This window comes from Leptidea sinapis, chromosome Z, assembly GCF_905404315.1.
Source record: "Leptidea sinapis chromosome Z, ilLepSina1.1, whole genome shotgun sequence".
Taxonomy (NCBI): Eukaryota; Metazoa; Arthropoda; class Insecta; order Lepidoptera; family Pieridae; genus Leptidea; species Leptidea sinapis.
In genome coordinates this window covers 17370042-17392770 of record NC_066312.1, presented here as the reverse complement: position 1 = coordinate 17392770, position 22729 = coordinate 17370042, and the positions used below count along the sequence as shown (strand labels likewise).

The following is a 22729-nucleotide window of genomic DNA, read 5'->3' as shown; positions in this document are numbered from 1 at the left end:
AAATGTAGTTTTATTTTATTTAAGTGAACTATTACTTTATGAGTAAAAAATCCAAGCACTATTGCAAAAAATTGTCGCTATCTACTAAGATCATACTCCTGGGGGAAAGGTAATTTATAATCGATGTAATTCGTTGGCACTTACCGGATCCTGAACCAGACGTCGTTAGTTCGATCATGTCCCGGATGGTAGTCTTTATCATTGGGTGTCGAGTCTCGCAAAGAGAATCCTCAGTTACGTAATGCGACAGCGACTGGCCCTTGTGTCCCTTACGTGGCCTCTTCACGAGCCAGATGCTTATGGCCGCGCAGACTCCGATTACCATAAGGCCCAAGATCCACGGCACAACTTGCCATGCCGTAATTTTGGGACCGGCAGCTTTAGTTTAAAAGTTAAATAAACAACAGATAAAGCAAATTTGGATTATATTATCTCGTTAGTATAATATGTTAGCGATGAAAAGTTAGATGTCTCTATTTTAAGAACCATGTGTCATTTGTCATAACAATAGGAACATGAAAAAGAGGCAAATGACCAAAGTAAAATATTATAATGGAAAACAGGCACGTGTTTGGTTCGAGGACACTCCATATTTAGTACCCATACATATTTATTGAATATACGATGATTAATTTCACCCTTGATCACACGTGCGAAGATTGGTACATCCGCAAATCGGTTAACATTTAAATGATACGATATAATAATTAAATGTTGAATTTAAAGTCATATAAATTATAATATTACTTGAAGTGACAACTTCTTAAGGCACGTTGAGCAATGTATTGTATGGGTATCGAACGAGACAAAGCCGTGACGCTCGACCATGTAACGCACATTCGTTTAAATTTCAAATTTTAATATAAAAAATAAGAATTTTAAGATCTTCAGTTGTAGCAATATTTATGAATAGAATATTTACAGACGAGGCATGATAAAACGTCAGTTAAGTATCTAAAATCACATACATATTTATACAAACATAATAATACGGCCTGTATCGGATTTTCCTTCCAAACAGTTTCAAATTGTTGAACACCTTATTTTTGCGGTATTTCAAGTCTAAATTATATTAATAATTTTCAGAAAGGCACGTCATTACAAGCCAGCAGGTTCTTAATATGCTCGTTCTGATCCCGTAAACAAATAAATAATTCAACTTACGAAAAATATATCTGCCACCATAAAAAGCATCATACATAAAACTACTTCCGAACATTCTACACTGGCCTTCAAAAGTAAGTATCACACTTTTAAAATTGGGATAACGTTTTAAGTTCACAAGATATACTTTCGAAATAAAAAGGACTCCAAAGAGAATTTAATTTTGTACATAAAAACTGTATAGTCGGTAACCTTCTTTTAAGAATTGGCTGAAAAACAAAACCATTCCTTTTTCAATGTGGACGTTTCCGAATTACAATTTTACCATTCACATTTACCTTTCTGTTTTAAATTTTTTTCAAGATCGATGGGTCTTGTTTTAAAAATTTATGCTAAAAAGCACATAACATTTATTTATCATGCCTCTGTCAGTTGAAGAATGTGCTAGGATCATGGCTTTTCTGGAACTAGGCATCAGTATGTGTCGCACTGCAAGAATGGTGGGTGTGACGGTACGAACGGTCCAGAAGGTAAAGCGAAGGTACGAAAAGACTGGACACCATTTGAGGACCTTGTAATGGCAGACCCAGGTGTACCAGTGCCCGAGAACCCGGAGGGACTACATTAGTGACAGTACAGTGAGAAGAAGACTTGCTGAAGCAAATTTGAAACCCCGAAGACCAGCGAGTGGCCCAAAACTCGAGAGACAGCATCGAGTAGCGAGACTGTGATACGCCCGTGAACACATGGAGTGGGATGAAGAAGAATGGTCAAGAATTTTGTTTGCAGATGAGTCTCGATTCTCCCTTTACACTTCTGATGGAAGGCGAAGTGTTTACAGGCGACCTGGTGAGCGATACCTTCAAGCCTGCATCTCAGAAAGAGTCCAATACGGTGGAGACAGTGTACATGTATGGGCTGGCATATCTTCAGAAGGTCGCACAGAGCTAGTAGCCATAGAAAATGGCACCCTCACTGGGCAAAGATATGCTCAAGAGATTCTCAATGAGTATGCAGGGCCGTATTTAGCAAATATGGGTGATGGATCGATGCTGATGCATGATAATGCCCGGCCACACACGGCTCATATCGTAAAAGAGTATATTCAGGGGGTCGGTATCAGCGTGATGGCTTGGCCATCAAGAAGTCCTGATCTTAACCCGATTGAACATGCCTGGGATGAGCTTGGGAGGCTAGTCAGAAATCGCAGACCACCACCTACTACCCTCAGGGCACTAAAGCAGGCCCTGGGAGAATATTCCCCAACATCGGCTCCAAAACCTAGTGTTCAGTATGCCAAACCGGCTCGAAGCTGTAATCAGAGCTCGAGGAGGCAATACTAGTTATTAAAAATTAAATAACATGTAATACATTTTAGTTGATTTTTTTTTACACTAAACTTAAAATGTCTATTTTCATTGTTTATCTTTTTTAAGTTAAAAATGTTACTAATGTATAAATTTAGTTTCTAAGAATTAAAGCCTATAAAATTTGCAACAAAACCTTTTTAATCTTAAATCTCTACCTTTTATATTTAAGAAAATAATTTAATTTGAAAAGTGTGATACTTACTTTTGCAGGCCAGTGTAGATATAGATATTTATTAAAATTATAATAATAATAGTTCTTCATATCTGTGCAGTTATAGTTAGTCTGGCCATAAATACTGTTACAATTAAAAATAAACAGAATATTACATTTCAATTTGGAATCTGTCATTTTTATATGATTGTTCATTGAGTTTTCTCATTTTGGCTGCAATACAGTGTAGAGTATTTTGCGACATTAAAATGGAGTGGGGTGATAAAGAGAACCGAATCGCTGTGATTGCATTACACAATGTAGCTATGGAGCCAAATGCAATTTATACGCTTGGTATTAGACAAATGTTTGTGTACCAGGCTATTAATAGATACAATGAGACCTCCTCTGTTTGTGATAGAAAAAGATCTGGCCGTCCACGCACGAAAAAAGGGGTCAAAGCACTAAGGGAAAGAATTCGAAGAAATCCTGTTCGAAAGCAAAAGACTTTATCTCTCGAGATAACACATATAACACCAAGAACCATATCGCGTATTTTAAAAGATGGCTTAGGACTTGCAGCCTATAAGAGACGTACTGGTCATTTCTTAACTGATAATTTAAAAAAGAATAGGGTGGTAAAATCGAAACAATTACTGAAGCGGTACGTTAAGGCAGGTCACAGAAACATTTTGTTTACGGATGAGAAGTTTTTTGCAACTGAGCAACATTTTAACGACATTGGTTGGTTTCAGATATCATTAAAGCTGAAAACTGGCCATCGTCAAGTAACGATCTTAATCCGCTGGATTATGATTTATGGTCAGTTTTATAGAGTACGGCTTGCTCTAAACGCCATGATAATTTGGAGTCCCTAAAACAATCCGTACGATTGGCAGGGAGAAATTTCCTATGAAAAGAGTGCGTGCTTCTATTGATAACTGCCCTCAACGTTTATAGGATTGTATTGCAGCCAATGGGGTCCACTACGAATAAGCTATTTATGTTTCAAATTGTTTTATATTTATGTTTTAAACTAACACACTGTTAAAGTAATAAATGTTATTTGCAATAGAATTTTTTTTCTTTTTCAGTATTAGTATTATTCGAAACTGTTATGGGCAAATGAGGGCAGGGTGTTGAATTTTATAACAAGAAACATTGTCAAGGCTAAGCTCTGTCCTCCCCAGCATCACACAGCGGCTTTCAGGGGAAGTTTCAAGTACAATGCGACCAAGTGCTAAAATAATTTACCACCGCCGCTACGGGGTTTATATACAGTCTCGAATTTTAGAAAAAATACATATTAATGACCAATACCTCCCTACATCTCCTGCCTGAGCAATGTTTAAATTTCATAGCATAATATAAAAAAGCTACTCGTATTTATTATTGTTTTTTTCCCTTATATATTTACACACATACGTTTTCTATTTTTTTTTGTTATTGTCATTGTTATTCCAGTTTTGGAAGACCACTGCTACATTAAGTTTTGCTTTTTTTTCTTTTGTATTAAGTAAGTTAAGTATTAGATTAAGCATATATTTTGTTCTCATTAACATTTTTTTGTGTGAATGTGTCAGCTTTTCTTCCAAAATAAATTCATTTTCATTCATTTTTCATATTTATGGCAAGACTAGGTAGTTAATAATCATAACAATATTAAATATTATTATATCTTATGTCAAGAAAGATATAATAATATTATATTCTGTGTAAAAGGCCCACTCCAATTACTTTTGTTAGTATAGCTTACATTATCACTGGATGCTTTTAAGAGATTCTTAAAAACACCATGAATATTATTCAATTTAATGTCCTTGCCTTAAGGGTTAAGCAACAGGGTTATACATACTGACACACTGAGAAGAAAAGACTATGTTAAATTGTTACTCATTGACGCGACAAAGAAAATTAAATAATAATCCATCAAATTGTTGAAGTTCGGTAAATTCGTGCATATATATTAAACAAACCAAACAAATTCTTTTATGCACCTTAATCCAATCATACCGTACATGCTAACACTTTCTAGGTAGCAATGTTAAAACAACCATATACAGCGCTAGTGTTAGCCCAACACTAGTGTTAACATGATTAAGCAAGAAATCAGTACTACATAGTAATACTCATTATGTAAACCATGCAATTAGTAAGAATTAAAAAAAAAACATGCTTATAAAGAGAAACCGGCTTATGATCACTCACTTTGCGATTTTTATCCATGATGTTTGATAAATATAGGACATTCCTCAGAATTATTATTTGATCTGTACCATATGAAAGACATTTTAACACCGCCGCAAGTTGCCAATTCATTACTTTTTACCTTCTGTTGCATCCAATAAATCTGATCGTAGGAAAGTTGCTAATATTATTATTCAATGCAAAAATGCTTGATCATGTATGATGTTACCCCATAATATAAATTTTGCATTCATATACTGACATTGTTGTAATGCTATGATGGAATGTAAATTAAAGCCATTGATTTTTCATGATTCATGCAATAATTTTCATTATTTTTTATTTATAAAAACAACAACTTTAATGAAACAATGAATTTCTTATGAGAGAATCGATTTATTGTTTACGCGGACATCACATTACAAAGCTACCCCAGACACGACAGGACGACACATTTCAAGCATTTCCGTACCTGAAAAGAAGGTTTTATTACAGAAGTCCGACGCGCAGCAAAATATGTCGGGGCTTTCGTCTTCGCGACACCAAATTGGTCTATCTCCGGGAGGGAATATTGTTTTTCGATCCCAACATCTATACCGCAAATAAATACATAAATTAAATAATATTTATAATCTAAGTGTGATCAACGCCGGTATTCTAGAAGGGAAATAAATTAGTAAAATTAAAAAGAAAAAATAACACACAAACTAAAATAGCCATGCAAATCTGCAGCTAAAACAAAGTGCATTGTATGATTTTGTTTTGACTGCTTTATCATATTGAGTTATAAATAGAAATAATCAATTGCGAAGAGTGGCAAGCATTTATTGCAAAAACTACCAGCACACCAACAGCATTACTTCCATCAGTCCTACCTGGTGGCTTCGATTGTATCTCCAGACGCAGTCCTCGATTGCACATGTCATGTGAATTACAACATTCTATCACCACTGATTCATTCCTAGTTCTTGTTGTGGAGCAACTGAAGGGATGCTCGATGGGTATCAGAGCTTTCAACTCTATACAACTGCGCCGCAAGTGAAACCACCATATATAATGTTTAGTATGTTAAAGCAAAACCAATGCACACTCAAAATTGTTAAATTAACTGCAGATCATTCAACATACTATTTATTTTTTCATTTAATTCATGGTTCATACTTGTTGCTTAGTAGGTCCATAATCAAATCACTAAATCGGAAGCATTATGTTAGAGTATTGGCATTTCAACACAAAACTTGATAATAAATGACAAGACAATTATGCATTTTTATTTCTAATATACAACAAACAACTCAAATGTTTTATTTGGATAGATAGGTATCACTCCTCACAATTGCTCTGATATCTTACCCTTTGATGAGGCATGAAGGAGTTTGGTTATTTTTTCTCGGTAAATCTCATCAGAATTACAGAAATCATTTGAACAGCAAAAGTTTCTTGGATCTCTGCATTTCATTGGATACACAGGAGGGAAGGCTTTGCCTTGCAAACAGCTTAAGGCCACCTCGCTACACATGATAATCATTTTTTAAATTGGTTAGAATGAAAGTAAAAAATATATTGAGATTTGTGTTGATAATTTGCCAATTAAAATGAATATTTAAAGTAATCACACAAACCTATACCAAAGGAATATGTACCTTTTAACACCTTTAATATATTTTATGCCACATTGTGCTTTGTACAATCATTTAACATAAAATGTTACCAAAAAACAACAAATCAAATATAGGGTCGAATGTTTTTCTCCAGGTTGTAAAAGGTACAATCAGTTTTGGTGTACTTCCATCATTACAAATGCAATATTAAGTAGCTCAGTTATTTAAAAAAAATACAATAATTTTAATTAACATATGATTTGATACTCACTGGTATGTATACTTTTGTACTCCATTATCAAGTGTTGTTGATGCATAGCAGTAGCCATCAGTTTCACATGTTGCATTTGGACAGCTTGAGCTGTCAACATTGCAGTAGCATTTCAGACCTAACAACATTCAGATATCATTTATTAGTTGCTACAATAGAGCTTAAGAGGTTATCTTAGCTGCTATTTCCCCATTTGAATGTAATGATAACGTACAGAGAAATCATTTAACAGAAATAATCAAGTCTCTTCTGTAACCTCTTATTTGTATTCAATAATTAAATACCAGAGGAAAAACTTCATCCAATAAATCCATCTTACCTTTATAACTACAGAATGACATGACAGGGACATATTTTCTGTTTATTAATAAGACTTATTATGTTTGTCTAATAATTAACAACCAAGATTTGGACCTGCATGTTATTTATGGTAGAATGCAGCTATTATTTCTACCCCTTAACCTTTCCGGATCGACGCGCTTCGCCGCTTGATGTACACCTTAGATCGGCAAGCATTAGGCGCTCGCGCAGAGTTTTCCCAATGCGTATTATTTTATGTGTAGTTATAAAATGCTTATAAGTAGGATGATTTGAGTGACTGTCACTGAAAGCTATTGAAACAAGCTATAAGACCATATGTAAATTATTCATATTGTGTTTCTATTTTATATCACAAAGAACTTTTCATTTGACAATAAGTATAAAAAATAAAAAAATAACAATAAACTAAAAATATAATTTTTCCTTTTATGTTTTTGTAATGAACATTATATGTTCACTATAAAATAAAACCAAAATCTCCACAAAGAACAATCTTCGTGAAAGTCTTGATAATGACCGCTCGCTGCGCAGCCCGGGAACAAGTGAACACAAAAATGCTTTGTCCGTAAAGCTATGACGTCGAATATTGGTGGCCTTGAATTGTAACGGATCGAAATGTGTATTGGACTTCACTCGTTCATAATTGCGTAGGCAAATAAACTATCTTGTACACCTAATAAGGGTGAAAACTGGGTGAGGTAAAAGAGTGCCTTGGGGCACTGCCATTTTCTCTGTTCTATGAATTTCCAGTGCCTGCGGGCATGTCCAATGCGGAAAGGTTAATATCCATGGCAAAGACAGCTATTGATTAGTTCCATCAATAGCCATTATTTTGTGTATTCATTGAATATCTTGGTTACATTTGGGCATATTAAATCAATATATTAGTATATATTATTATTTGAGTTAGCTCAAGAAACATTCTCCAGGAACTTTGTTTCTTTCTACCCTGTATTCATAAGTAGTGGTGGGAACATATCTAACATTTTTTTTAATTGTTAATATTATTATGGTCTCTTTTTGTTTTAATAGTTTTGCAATAGTCTGTAGCAAGGTTATTGACTCTTGTTTGATATTGGTTTAGATTCTATAATAATAAATATTTCTATAAATCCCACTTGATACCCAGGTGACTTATTGTTTTAACTATATCTAACCTACCCTTAGTTTTTGGCCAATGATTTTATTTGTTTTATTCTAAATATTGCTAAATTCTTCTTTAATATATTAGCATAAAAGATAGCAGAGTCAAAAAAAATAAAATTCTATTTTAAATAATGCAACTTTCAAATACATTATTTTTTCCCAAATTAAGAAAATGAAAATCGTATATAAATATTAATTTCGACAGAACTAGTTAATCAGAATTTATGTTTGGAAAATATTATCTTAACAACAATTCACAATATTAATTTGTGCTTTAAAATAATAATATGTTCTAAAATCTAAGTATTTGAAAAAATCCTGACATTCCGTTTGTTAAAAATATAATTTTGTATCATAGCTAATGTTGAATAAATAAATCGCAATAACAAGTGTTAAATTAAAAAATATCCATATAAACTTACTTTAGATTACTATAGGTACTCTAATCTATATACTGCCTAAGTCTATTTTAACTTGTACTAACCATTTACAAGTTCCAATCTCCAACACACAGCAACAATTAATATTAAAAAACATTTCCTCCAGCGGAAATAATTCATGTTCTCATTCCTGAAGAGGAACATTGCAATTTAAAGATTCCACATACACCTAACACTTAACGAACACGGCCATTCATATATTCTAAAAAGAGCGTTTATCATTTTGGTTCATTAGTGTATCAATTCTTTGGGCTGTTAATTACATTACATGTCACAAAACACAGTAATAACAAATATTTAAAAACTGTGACTTCTCCGGCGAACAACAATTTTAGTGTAGACTGTAGAATACAATTCGCGTAATGAATGGTAATGGCCAATGGCTAATTATAACTTTTTGTTCGTTTGTCCTTGAGACGGGCAAAAGATTTGAAGGTATACAGCCAAGTATTAGGTATTTTATGTTTTTATTCATTTTCTCAACATAATATTAAAATTACTATAATAACTATTATTATACTAAACATAATATTATTATTAATAACTTAAATTATAAGAAAAACATAAATCCAATATCAAATTCTTAGTCTGAACATAAGTCAAAATATACCTAACTTTAATAAAAATAATTGTATTATAATTAGTATTTGGAAACTAGATCAATAATGTAAAAAATGTAAATTTAACTGGTTAAAATGTATGAAATGCAATAACATTAATGTAAACAAAGTTATTCCATTTATCGAGACCGAATAATGCATCAAGATTGTAAAATTTATTAAGCATGGGAATTGTTACGTGCATTGACCGTAATGCACGTAACAATAAATTATTTATTAACTGTTATTAGACCGTCAGAAAGCCACTAAGCTTCCACATCAACGGCGAATACATCATTCACCTTCGATTCGCAGATGATATCGTAATCATGGCAGAGACCATGGAAAATTTAAGACATATGCTCGATGGCTTCAATACAGCTTCCCAAGGAGTATGTCTCAAAATGAACATGGACAAGACGAAGATCATGTCAAATGTCCATGTCGCACCTACTCCCATTACAATTGGGAACTGGACTCTCGAAATTGTCGACGAGTACGTCTACCTCGAACAAACAATCCAGTTAGGCAGGTTCAATTTCGCGAAAGAAGTCACTTGCCGAATCCAACTCGGATGGGTAATGTTTGGGAAGCTCCGTAAAATCTTATCGACCCAAATACCAGAGTGTCTGAAGACGAAGGTTTTCAACCAGAGTGTGTTGGCAGTGATGACTAACAGTACGCAGACGTGGTCGCTAACTATGGGCCTTATGAGAAAGTTCATGGTCACTCTGCGGGCGAAGGAGAGAGCTATGCTCGGAGTTTCCCGGCGAAATCGAATCAGAAATGAGGAGATGCGTAGGAGAACCAAAGTTACAGACATAGTCCAAATGATTAAAATGTCATATATGATAAGACTAACAAGATTATTAATACTTCATCAGTACTTATACCTTCTCTTCTTATTGATCATTCGTTACTGCTTGTTTTGGAAAATTTTCTTTCCGCATGCGCATTACGTATGGAAGCAGTAGGGTTTATAAAAACTTATGTCTTACTGACCCTTGGGCTAATTCAGTTAAACGATGAATACTAAAAAAAACTATATTTTATGCGTCTTTTGCTTCCCAGATAAATATAGTATTGATATTGTAACTTACGAAGACTACACTGTCTTGATTTTATTTGAATTGAGCTAAATATTGGCCTATTATTATTTTAGCTTATGACGTACTTTATCGCTATTATACTTTATAAACCCTGATTACATCATTTCTAGTTTTCACTAACTTATCGATATGTTGATTCATTTTCGTACAACACTAGGTATTTTGACAGAAGCCAAATGTATGGTTACAGAGTTCCTTTTACTTCAAGTTTATATATGTTATGTCTTTTCGTGATTGTGAATTTAGGCCTATCATAAAGCCGGAATTAAGTGTGTGTATTACATATTTAATAGATAAATGTGTGAGTTTGTCGACATCGGTTTCCATAGTAAAATGATACGATGCCACTTCTACTAGTTTATTCTGTTCTGTGGATAAAATACTCTCTGGCCTGAAAAACAAAAAGAGCATCTAAACCAGAAATATAGGCATCGGTGGAACTGAGAAAAATAATTTCGTAAATGAGCACCTACTCTCACGCCCCTGCTCTATATACATACATATATTATTTTTCTATATTTTGGTACTTATTGGATACGCAAGGGCGCTAATACAAGAGAAAATAAAACCTATACCAATATGTGCGTGGTTTACGCACCAAAACAAATATATATTGAGATCTGTGACAATAGATACGACATTTTACGTTATGACCGAAACCAGGGAACATCTACTAATAAAATGGGTGGAGAAGTCCTACTATGTGCTTCTAAGAATCTACATGTCCAACATCAACGCGAGGGGACCTGTCCTGGCGTCGAATCCTTGTAGGTAACTATTACCAGCTAAATATCAAAATTTCGAAGAACCGCAACATCTATATCGGATTATTATATGCACCTCCTGACTAGTTACCTATAAGACTCGAATCAATCTCTTCTCGTCCGCAGAAGTTCTGGCAACCCATACCAATGACGATTTCATTTAATCTGGCGCTTTTAACTTACCAAGTGTATCGTGGACTGACTCTGGACCTACACGGCAAAAACGTGGCCCAGTGGAATTGCAAAATGCTTTGAAAATATTTTAAATGTTTGTGACCTCTCTGGTTTGAAACAACATAACACTATCTTTAACAGTAAGCGAGACACCTTAGATCTATCTGACTTTGAAGTTCACCACTGCCCTACTCCCCTCGTTATAGAAGATGTATATCATGCATGTCTAGAATTTAACCTCTTGAATCTACTAATTCGTAATACTCGTCAGAAACCCGTCAATAGGTCCAATTTCTATAATGGGGACTATGTCAAAATTAATGAATATTATCAGAAATCAATTAGCACGAATTACTAGTAGCTGAAACAATTAATGAAACAATATATTTTTTCCATTCTAAACGAATGAACCTCTGATACGCTGATGCTTTCCTGCAGTCACTCTTAAGATGGTCGTTTTCATCCTGAAGCTGACTATAGCAAGTCTGCAACTGAGACATTTGGGAAGATAACGAAGCTATTTCATTTATTAATTCGGTGAAGATAGTTGCTGTTAATTCTTCGTCAGCAATTTAATCGACAGCAGCTTAGCGTCTAGAATGTTTTTCAAACGAATCATTAATAGGTTTGGATCATTAACTATCGAGGCTGCGGGGACATCGCATACAGACACTGAAATGTCGGATTTGGCGGCTACAGTTCGCGCGGTTCTGCTTGTTTTTTCTACTCGTACTCGTGTGTTACTGTTATCTCCATATTTTCGCTCATTTAGGGCACTTTCACTGCCTTCGTGAGGATGTTGAATTACCAGTAAATCGTACACATTCAGAATGGTACTTATATGTAGTTACAAATGATACATTATTTGCGTTTCGTCGTCACACTAATGTGTGCTTCACAAGTTCCAATCATTGCAAATTTCGTACACAATTATTTCGAAAGAAATATGAATTGAAAAAAAGTGGAGCACGTGGCGATTTTCGAACTGGGTCTTGCGTCGAGCGAGTCGGCGTAGTTACCAACTGGCCACGGAACGCGTTACTATAGCGACGAATTAATAGACGCGTATTTAGTTCTGAGCTATATTGCGTGACAGCATTAGCAGATTTTTTTAGAGGTAGGTACCCACATTTATTTATTCATGCTATCTATTCGTCACTGGACCGTCAATTTTTTACACTAATTTTAGTATTATTTCAAGCGACCTTGATTTAAAAACACTGATCACCACACAATGTATATGGTTAACTTTGCACACTTAACACTTATTGTAATTATAGCAGTAAGTTCGAGCTATCGATATACGTCTACTCTGTAAAACATCAAATGACAGCTTTTGGTTCAACAGCCATAAGACTCACTTCAACGTTTTCATAGAAGACTTCAACGCAAAACTGGGCAAACGTTGCCGCGACGAGTTGAAAGAATAACGTCTCTGTGATCAACTCACTGAAAACTGGGAGTGATCACCGAATAGTAAGATGCACGTTCTATATCAATCCAAAACTGGAGCGGTATCGACTGGTAAAGTCTACGCTCCGACCTACACCCAGCCAGATGCAAAACCCGGAAAACTTTCAACTCGAATTGCAAAACCGATTCGAATGCCTCTGTGACTGAGTTGACGTGGACGAATATAATAACAGGTTCGTGGCAACTGTTCAAGCGGCAGGTTCTATGTTCTTTAAGGCCAGCCGTTCAAAAAGAACCGGAATGGCGACCACGTACCGGAAGACATATTGTTGGTTGGCCCCTACAAGATAGACCGACTATCTGATCAAAATCGCCGGAGTAGGAGTAGTACCTACTTAACTATTTAGTTTGTTTTGTAACTGTAACACACCACACCTACATTGGCGTACTATAAGCAACTAAACTCCAAATCGCCTATTAGGTAAAAGGTCGTCGAAATGTCTGAGCCGGCGTTGTATATACGTATACATTAACATTAACATAAAGAGGTAACATTAAATCATTCATTCAAAGTAACACCTTTTTTCGCGGCAGTTTGTAATGTTCAGTCTATTTGTAAGTATAGGTACTTACGCTCATAAGAAGCTCATTGATTATGGTGCGAAATGTGCGTTCGTCGGCGATGTAGTTTGTTTTAGCAATTGAAAAGTTATAATATGGCCAAAAAATTCAAAAACTTCAAGATAGATACATAATTTAGTTAATTAAAAGGAGCACTCACCCTTAATGCGAGATTCCATTCAATTTGCGACATGCTATATAACGACCTGGCTCTCCCAAACAACTCACTCTGCGTGTTAAGCCACTCAATTGCCTCGATCTTTTTGAAAACGCAACACTTGTGTAAATAACGCACCACACCGTTGGTCGATAAACCACAGCTGTGTTTCAGCACCCAATGTGGTAAGTTTGGATGTGCTGTTATTTGGACAGTTTTTCATATATTTCATCATATATTTTTTTATTGAATGCCTATATTAAAAACGAGCTACATAGGTAAGTAATTTTTATGGATACGACGTATAGTTTAAGATGTTCAGCTAGACGTACCGTAGTGGAAATGCTACCCCTTTGCGACTCACGCTCAGAGTACATTATTACATATAATATACCATATTATATTACGTCATAACACCAAATATCTCCTACGGAGCAATAGCTTGGAGGCCCAGGACAGTGCGTGTGACAGTAGAAACCAAGCTGCTTTACAAACCAAGTTTCCAGCGGCTGGCTTGCATAGCCATATATACACGCTAATACCACTTGACATACTGCTTCCCCGGTGCGAAAAACGAATAGGGGAGTCCCAGGCCCAAGGGTGTCGTAAGAGGCGACTGAGGGCTTTTTAGAAGTGGGAGAGTAACGCTGCCGTCTTATGACGTCAGCAGAATAGGGTCAATAACCACACTCGCACAGTTTTCCGGCGTGAAGTAGCTATGTTTCGCATAGTTTAGTGTCGAGGACCGGAGGCCATTCAAAAATATCACAGCGGAACTTAAAGAGATATTCCCCAGGAGGGTACGAGAATCCCTCCCCGAACATTTTCGCTCGGGCTGTCCGTCCTATTCTTGGGAGGGCACAGTACCGCGCATCTACCGTCTACCACCACCTTGAGACGGCGCAGCCGGCTTTATGTTCCCTTACGGAGACGCAGATATCTCGACCTAGCGATACGTCATATTTAATGTACGCCCAGTACAAAATTGAGCACAATATTTTACCTCATGCCGGGGTATGTGTGTACGTTAGGGAGGATATCGACTGTAGCCGTCTCGGCAATTTTGAGGGTACTGTCTACTCTCTGGCTCCGTGTAGATTTTGTGGACCGCGTCCGTATCTATAGGTCCCATAGTGGTAACGCGGAAAGGGATCATGTCAAGGGCTGCGTTCAAGCGGAAATTGACGACGTACTTGCACAGATCCCCTCCGCTGAAATCGTAGGCTTGAGTGATTTCAACGGGCACTATGCCAAATGGCTTGGATCACGTACCCCAGACTACGAAGGGCAATCGGTGTATAATTTTGCATTGGCGTATGGTCTGTCCCAATTGGTTGAGTCGCTAACGCGGCTCCCGGATGTGGATAGCCACATGCCGTCTTTATTAGATCTTCCGCTGACTACAAATCCCGATAGTTACCAGGTCTCCGTCGACGCCCTTTTCGGAACGTCCAACCGTTGCCTGGTCAGGAGTGTAGTACCTATCCAACGCCCACGTCGCAGACCAACAGCGACCTGTTCTGAACGATGTCGAAAGCTGCTCTTGGTAATTTCAGCCAGCCGTCCGTAAGGCGTAGTCCCTGACTCATGAAAGTCCTTGTCCATCCGATAAAAAAAAGGATACAGTTTGGACCCGGCAAACTACAGGCCTATAGCTATTACCTCACTGCTCTCTAAAAACATCGAGAGCATAACTAACCGCCAGCTCTTAGTATACCTAGAGGGTCACCAGTTGATCAACGAACGACAGTACGGTTTTCGCCATGGTCGATCAGCAGGTTATCTTCTAGTATACCTAACACATACATGGATGGTGGCTATCGAAAGGAAGGGAGGGGGGGGGGGGCTCGAATTGTCGAGGACCTGTTCCTCTGTGAACGGCTGGATCACTTGGCGTTGCGTAGAGACATCGCTTCATTGTGTGACCTCTACCGCATTTATCACGGGGTGTGTTCCGAAGAGCTGTTCCTGTCGCCAAATTCCACCTTCGCACTACACGCCACAAGTTAGGATATCATCCCCACCATATGGATGTGTGGCGGTCCTCCGCAGTGCGGTTTACAAGGAGCTTCAAGCAGCTCTTCCACGTACTATAAAGCTGTAGAATGAACTTCCTTGTGCAGAACTTCAAAAAAAGCGCCTACACCATCCTTAAAGGCCTGTAACGCTCCTGTGATTCATCACGTGTTGCGGTTACTCACGTAATCCTGAAACGGGGTTGGCCAACCATAGGGCAAAAACCTTAATTAATACGAGGTCGCTCCAGGAAGTCTGCGAACACCCCAGAAATGTTCTGAACTTCTGGAAGCAGCTGAGATCAAGCGGGCATTTCATGCCGTATGATATACTATTTAAGTAATGTAGACATAGCACATCATTATGCTCCGGTCTAAATGATAAGTATCTATGTAGTCTCAGAAATAGTGCATCTTTTTTCAGGAAGACGGATGCCGTGTGCGGTGTGATGCGTTTCATTTGTATATTGTTACTCTTATGGGCTGATGACAGGCCTCAACGCCATGTCCAGCACTTATTCCAATAGGAACATCAGCCAGTAACAAGGCAATTTTTTATAGTACCTATTTACAGAATATTTATTGTAGGGAAAAAATTTAAGAGAAATATGGTTAAACAATTTCAAAACAAACTTTCAGTTACAAATTTATTTTCATAGACTCATGAATATATTATAATAAGGTATATAATAATCATAATATCAGTATTATGTACTCAAAATTATTATAAACATTACGTAGCTGCAATGATCACGCACACTATTCATACTTTAGTTGTGAAGAATCACGAATATTATAATTCAATCACACTGTTATTTAAATTAAACAGGACAAACTCTGTTATGAATAAACGCGAAATAAAGTTATTCCAAATTTAAAACTTTGTCTTTAATCTTACCTTTGTTAATACGACTTACGGACGTTCCCAATATTCAGTCTATCTCTTACTCGAGGTAAAAATCGTAACTATCGTTGACTTTTCTGTCCCAATAAACGTATCGACAGTAACTCACCTTATCCGTACACGCTGTCTGTCAATGGGATGACATATAGCTTATAAGCGATAGAAGTTTGTATGGAAATTGCAATTCACGCGTCCCAATATAAGGCGATAAGAATGACTTAACGGGTATATTGGGATAGTTTCAGATTATTGACAGCTAATTACTGACAGTAGAAGGTAGTAATTTATCTCTATCTGTAGATAGTATATTGAGAACGGCCGTTACATAACAGGGAGAAATAATTTCAAACTTGGAGAAACTTTACACCGCCTTTATTAATAAGACCAGTCCGATGTGATATGTGGTACATGTCCTCACTAAAATATTGAATTTTTTTAAGACTATTACTATTATTTTTATAAAAGGATATTCCATTTTCATTATTTAATATAAATCTTTATCACAGATATAGCAAAATATGATATCTTTGTGTCATTGTATTCATATGCATGTATGTTCCCCATGGACACCAAAACTTTCTTTATTATCTCTCTTTCGAATTGGTGATCTTAAAAAGTTTGATTTGTAATTTGAAGACAATCACATCATTATTTTGTGTGTGATTTCAATTCATTTTATTTTGCAAATGTGTGAGTTTGGTTATACTTGGGCCTATAAGTAAGAACGCTTAAGGTCACTTCAACTTTTCTTTCACACTATACTCCAAGGTATCCAAGGTAAGCAACAACAATTGTTTTAAATTTACTTAAACAGTAATTAATTAGATAATAATTTTTTGTCTCAAAAACTAAAGAGGTGCTCTTTCGTAAGAGGGATTGTGAGAATTATAATTTAATAAGATGGCAATTAATTATGTGATGTGTTATTTTGAGATTGTTCAACAAAAAACTTATATTTTTAATAAGAGTCAAGGTCAATCATTCATTATTTATAACTATAAGCACTTTGATTATGGATTGGTCTCCGCTCCCCTCCAACTAGATAGCGCAGGCGTAGTCGCAAAGTGCAGCAACGAATACTACGCCCAAGTGGGCGTACTCGACTTTGCTAATGATTGAAACGAAAATGCCGGGTTGCGTAGTAAAACTTTGTAAAAATAATACTACAAGAAATAAGAAAGACACTGGGATTACATATTATCAGTAAGTATTTTGTATTTTATTAATTTCAATGTAAAATAACACGAAGCGTATGTTATAAAATTTGAAAGATTCCATTGAGTGTCAAAATGCCACAAACATAAGCATCTAATAGTTTCCATTATAAAAAAGCTATTGTTCTTAGTGCGGTATCTAGTTGGAGCGCAGCGGAGACCAATACATAATCAAAGCATAAGCACTTATTAAAATAGAGTAAATATACTAATAAAAGGAATATACGATTAAATGCATTTAGTGAAATACAAAAAAAATACTTATGTCTATACACCGTTATAATATTATTGTGAAACATAATAATATAATTAAATGAGATTTTCAAATATAATTCAGAGGTATACTCCTCGAAAATATCTATAAATGTTCAACTTGCATTGATTACTTTTAACATTATAATAAATCATATACTATCCATTTCATAACTCATATAAAGAAGGCTACGGAAAAGTTAATTCTTTTGTAAGAAACTAACATAAAGCAGAGTGGATAGATTTTTGGTTTACGATAAAATTTATTCTTCATTAATGCTTTTAATAAGTAGGCATAGAATCCACACTAATTTGATTTGAAGAAATTTGGCAAACCTTTTCCCCTTCACGAAATGAGTCTTAAGTATGTAATGACATCCGAACGTCAGCATAAAATAAATATAACCGAAAAAAATATAAATATACATACAGTCACACAGTTACTATCATCATCTTTTTTTTCCCAGCTTTTTGCTATAAAAGTTTATTTATTTAAAAAATCTATTTAATGTATCCCCATAAACGTAATTATATAAAAGAGCGATTATTAAAATAAAAATGTATATATCAGTCATGTTGTACAAACGTATTAATCATATTCTACAATTACTTGATATTAGAAAGACTTTATAGAGTAAGTTATTTGCTTCGAAAAAAATAAATAAAAATAATTAATATATATATATATAGGACAGACAAAAAATACTATTTGTATTGATAAGTATGAGACTATTACAACTTCACCTTACATACCATAAATAACGCTGCCAAGAAAATGTCAGAAAAAAAGATTTGCCTTTGTGATGAAAATCCTGAGACTATGCCCACTGCATCGTATCATTATCATACCATGACAATGATAGGCAAAAAAATTTGTATTGATAGAAGTGTGAGACTATCCCCACTTCACCGTATCATACCACGAATAAGAAAAAATATTGCCTTTGTGATAAATAATTTGAGACTATGCCTACATCGTGTTATGTCATGACGATGCGAGGTAATTGTCAGACAAAATATATTCTTTGTGTTGAAAAGTATGTAGAAAAATTTGGGACTTTGCCCATTAGACTCTTCTGTTTCCGTCCAATACTGCATCCTCATCCTTGTATGTCCATACCACAACAAGTCTTAACAACGACTAATAATCGCCATATGAACCAGTAGAGATGACAGCTCTAATTCCTCCGAATAACCATTTTTTAGTATAACGCTTCTGTAGCCAGTGCGTAAGCATTTCAATGGATATACGGCCTGTCCAACGAAATTAGGGTCTCCGAACATATCTTCGTCTTGGACTACGAAGCGAATCATTGCTATTTCGGGATTTGCAATTTCAAACTCGCAGAAACCATTCCATATCGGGTTGATTCCGTTGTCACCTGAAATAAATATGAAATGATCTTTACTAGTAATATTAAATAGTAACGAATTCTTCCTTCTTAGTATTCAATTTTCAGGTATACGTAATCCTAATAAAAGTAACTCGTAAAGTTCTTGTGAATTCTTAACGAATATAACAATAATAAGTGATACGTAAATATTAGCGACACCAGAGGGCGACGAGGTCGCCTATGCGAAAGACCGACCAAATTAAGTCTGCTGTGGGCGGTCCATTGAACGAGTGTACAAGGCTGTCGGCCAGCAGGGAAAAGGGGCGAATACCCATGAGGCGAATCACATCTGCCCCAAAAGACTTCACTTCGTGATGACCACGACCGCTCTGCCAAGAGTGTCACGAAGGCAGGGGCGTATATTCCATAAATGGCTTTAGGCATTGCGTACCTCGTTATGAAAGTATTAAATAAAATAAATAAATATAGTTACTCAATATATAATAAAAATAAAAAATTTAATTAGTAAAGTTGATTAAGTTTAATTTGCTTCTGTTATTCTTTAATCAAACTTCTATTGAACACCGGACTCATTCAATATTTCCTTATGCTAGATACATACTACATTCGTACGGTAGGCAATCCCAAAAATGCCTATTCTACGGAATGAGTATTTCATAGATCTTATTTAGAAAAGCATTGGTCACAGTTAAACGATATTCAGCAATGTTTGGGCGGCTAGGTGGGCATACTTACGATTTAGAGCGCGATAAACCGATTACTCCACATCTGTCTCACTCCCTCCATATTAGGAGTTTATGGCTATTTCGGTTTATGTCTTTATGAGTATCATTAGAGTAAATTGGTATATTCATTGATTAATAATTAGTATTTTATTTTTATTATAGTTCATTCCGCCATCCGTGACCCGTGTTAAGTTTTACTGTGATAAAAAGTTGATGTGTGATTTTTGTTTAAAATAGGTATTGGGTTTTAAAAATATAAGTAAGTAATAGAGAAATTAAATTAGTGTGCCGATTATGATATAGATACAGGTTTCAATAATAAATAAAATATAAATTGTTTCTTTTAATAGACCAGTACTTTCAGGAGTAGGTAATGTTCAAGTATTTTTGAGATATCTGTGTTGTGAGACCGGCACATAACTAATGTTATTGTAATCAAAACAAGTTACAGCCCGAAAAAACCGGCAAAAGAAGTAAGTAAGCTAAAGGATATTATTAAAATTATAATATGAACTATGAAGCCGACAGCGCTGCTATTTTGAGGTCATTAGTTCAAAAAAATTGTATAATTTGAGTCTTTATACAAAGGGTCTCTGTGATTTGAATTTAAAGTTCTTTTTCGAAGCCACAAAAGTTTCAAAAAAATATTATTTTATTTAGAGTTTTCAATAATAATTAAAGGTATAAATATAATCATAAACGCATGAAATTTTAGGTTTGAAAGTAAATGATTGCAGTATGGGTGTTTACCGCTAGATGGCGGTAAAAACTAAAATATGTGTAATCTTAGAATTTTAATAACAAATAATTTTTGTTGAATAAACACGCATGCTTAGGCTATTGAAATAAAATAAGTAAGCAGTTTAAGGTATACTTAGTCCTCGAATGACACAAACTAAAATATTAGGTTGACCATATGGTACCTGAAACTACTTGCAAAACACAAACAACTCCAGTATGTAGATTTCAAAACCTAGTATTGTCAGACTAGAGCGCGGTTCTACGACTTGTTAGATCAAATCAAATCAAATCAAAATCAGTTTATTCACGTAGGTCACGGAAATGAAAATTATGAATGTCAAAAAAAAAAACCTTATTGAATCTACCGCTCTCTACAGTGCTTACCTTGCTAGAAAACCAATGCACGCCACTGCACGCAGAAGAAGATGAAATAATAGTAGGAAATTTAAAATGTATTTGATTAGAATACTTACAAACTGTCTTCGTGACGAGCTTCACACCACTATCATATTCCGCGCCAAAGATTTCAACTTCCACAAATGGGCTGGCTGTTCCTCGACCGGTCTTGGATAGATGTCTTGCTGCTATAACACGCAGCATCACAGTAACTGGTTTTACTCTCTTTTCGATGTATCCCTTTTCATACGGATTATAAGCGTCGTCAAACATAAAATCCGGCTTGAGAACATAACCACATCCACCGTTCTCTTTGAATTTAGCCATGTTGACCTGCATGGGCTTATCCGGCGTTTGAAAATTGAGCGCAACCATCTGTGAACCAACATTCCAATAGCCAACCGGATTGTAGTTGGAAGAGTCGATGCGCTGACCCTTGGGGTAAATTCTACTAAGCTGTCTAGAATGATATTTCAAAAAGAACGCGGTCTCTTGCTGACACATAAGGCGTTCCGCTTTCGATTCTGGGAACGAAGACATTTCGGTGTAGACGAAACCCTTGCTGCGTAATTTTTCTTGGTTGAACGTAACAGAACGACAATAGATAATTAAGTCTGAGATATCCTTAGCAATGCGCCATGTGCGTTCCATTTTACGGTGTTCTAACGATCTTGCGCTTGCACTGTGAGCTGCTTCTTTTATAGCTGAGAGCCATTCTAAGGCGTTCTCGCGCGACGGTGCTGCCATATCGAACGGAGCACACATGGAAGGGCTTTGTATACGGACTATCCATCTCGCTAAACCACTTTCCTCTCCGACGGCTAATTCAACGACCGCACCTAATACATCAACCACGCCCTTCTGTAGAGATCCTAAAGCCGAATCGTTTTCTAGACCCGCCTGGAAAATAATGTAATAAATTCGGTTACTTACAATAGGCACTTGGAGTTAATAAAAATATTAATGTCAGGGTCATTCGATTATAATTTTTGGTTCATTTGGTATAAAGTAGATGACGTAACGCAATCAACTCTTTGAGAGTCGGTAATTGAAACAAACTTTTATTACATCGCCTCAAATATTATTGTCTATCGCATGTCGCATTGGAGCCGTTCGCGGAGTAGGGGTGATGTTGAATCATTAACTTCAATTATTGGTTTCAAGTTATGTTGGCCAATTCGTCTAAGGCGCCAGATTAAAGCTCTGGTTCCCGAGACTTTTTACTGAGGGTGCGAACGAGAAACGTTTTTTATTCAATTTAATAAATAAGTAATGCATAATATATATTAATTTGTTTATTTTTCTTTAGATTATTATGCCAATGTTAATATGTTACTTTGTGAACAATTGCCTGACTTGCATCGAGGTTTCATAAAACCACACAAATGGTGTTTTAGATCTGGAAAACCGGTTTGAAGCACTTTCACACAAAATGCCGGCTACATAGCCTTTTTCTGCGACCATACAGGAATATGAAAGCACTGTTTGTGTTTCGGTCTGAAGAGCGTAGTAGCTAGTAAAATTACAGGGCTACCGAGTCTTATAATGTATCCAATGTATCTTATAAATAATCCTAAGCGACAATGCATTGTAAGTGAGGGCGTATCAGTTACATTGATCGTCTCATAACTTCTATTCCAAAAAAAAAAAAAATTAGACTTAAACAATTACATTTTATACATATAGAAAAATCACGTAG

General features: G+C 35.7%; 3 protein-coding genes across 3 annotated transcripts in view; 1 reads left to right on the top strand and 2 right to left on the bottom strand.

The window, feature by feature from the left end:
• The window catches only part of LOC126978849 (TGF-beta receptor type-1), a 32019-nt gene extending 23074 nt beyond the window's left edge, over positions 1-8945 (bottom strand). Inside the window, exons 1-4 of the mRNA XM_050827955.1 lie at positions 8636-8945; positions 6685-6802; positions 5688-5839; positions 145-378 (exon numbers count right to left, since the gene is read on the bottom strand). Coding sequence (XP_050683912.1) covers positions 145-378; positions 5688-5839; positions 6685-6802; positions 8636-8735 — 604 coding nt within the window. The 5' untranslated portion in view covers positions 8736-8945. The remainder of the gene's footprint in view (positions 1-144; positions 379-5687; positions 5840-6684; positions 6803-8635) is intronic.
• The window catches only part of LOC126978866 (uncharacterized), a 223630-nt gene continuing 202384 nt past the window's right edge, over positions 1484-22729 (top strand). The window contains exon 1 of the mRNA XM_050827984.1: positions 1484-1645. The gene's annotated coding sequence lies outside the window, so the exon portion shown is untranslated. The remainder of the gene's footprint in view (positions 1646-22729) is intronic.
• The window catches only part of LOC126978841 (1-phosphatidylinositol 4,5-bisphosphate phosphodiesterase gamma-1), a 34133-nt gene continuing 27480 nt past the window's right edge, over positions 16077-22729 (bottom strand). The window contains exons 11-12 of the mRNA XM_050827940.1: positions 21108-21930; positions 16077-19195 (exon numbers count right to left, since the gene is read on the bottom strand). Coding sequence (XP_050683897.1) covers positions 18945-19195; positions 21108-21930 — 1074 coding nt within the window. The 3' untranslated portion in view covers positions 16077-18944. The remainder of the gene's footprint in view (positions 19196-21107; positions 21931-22729) is intronic.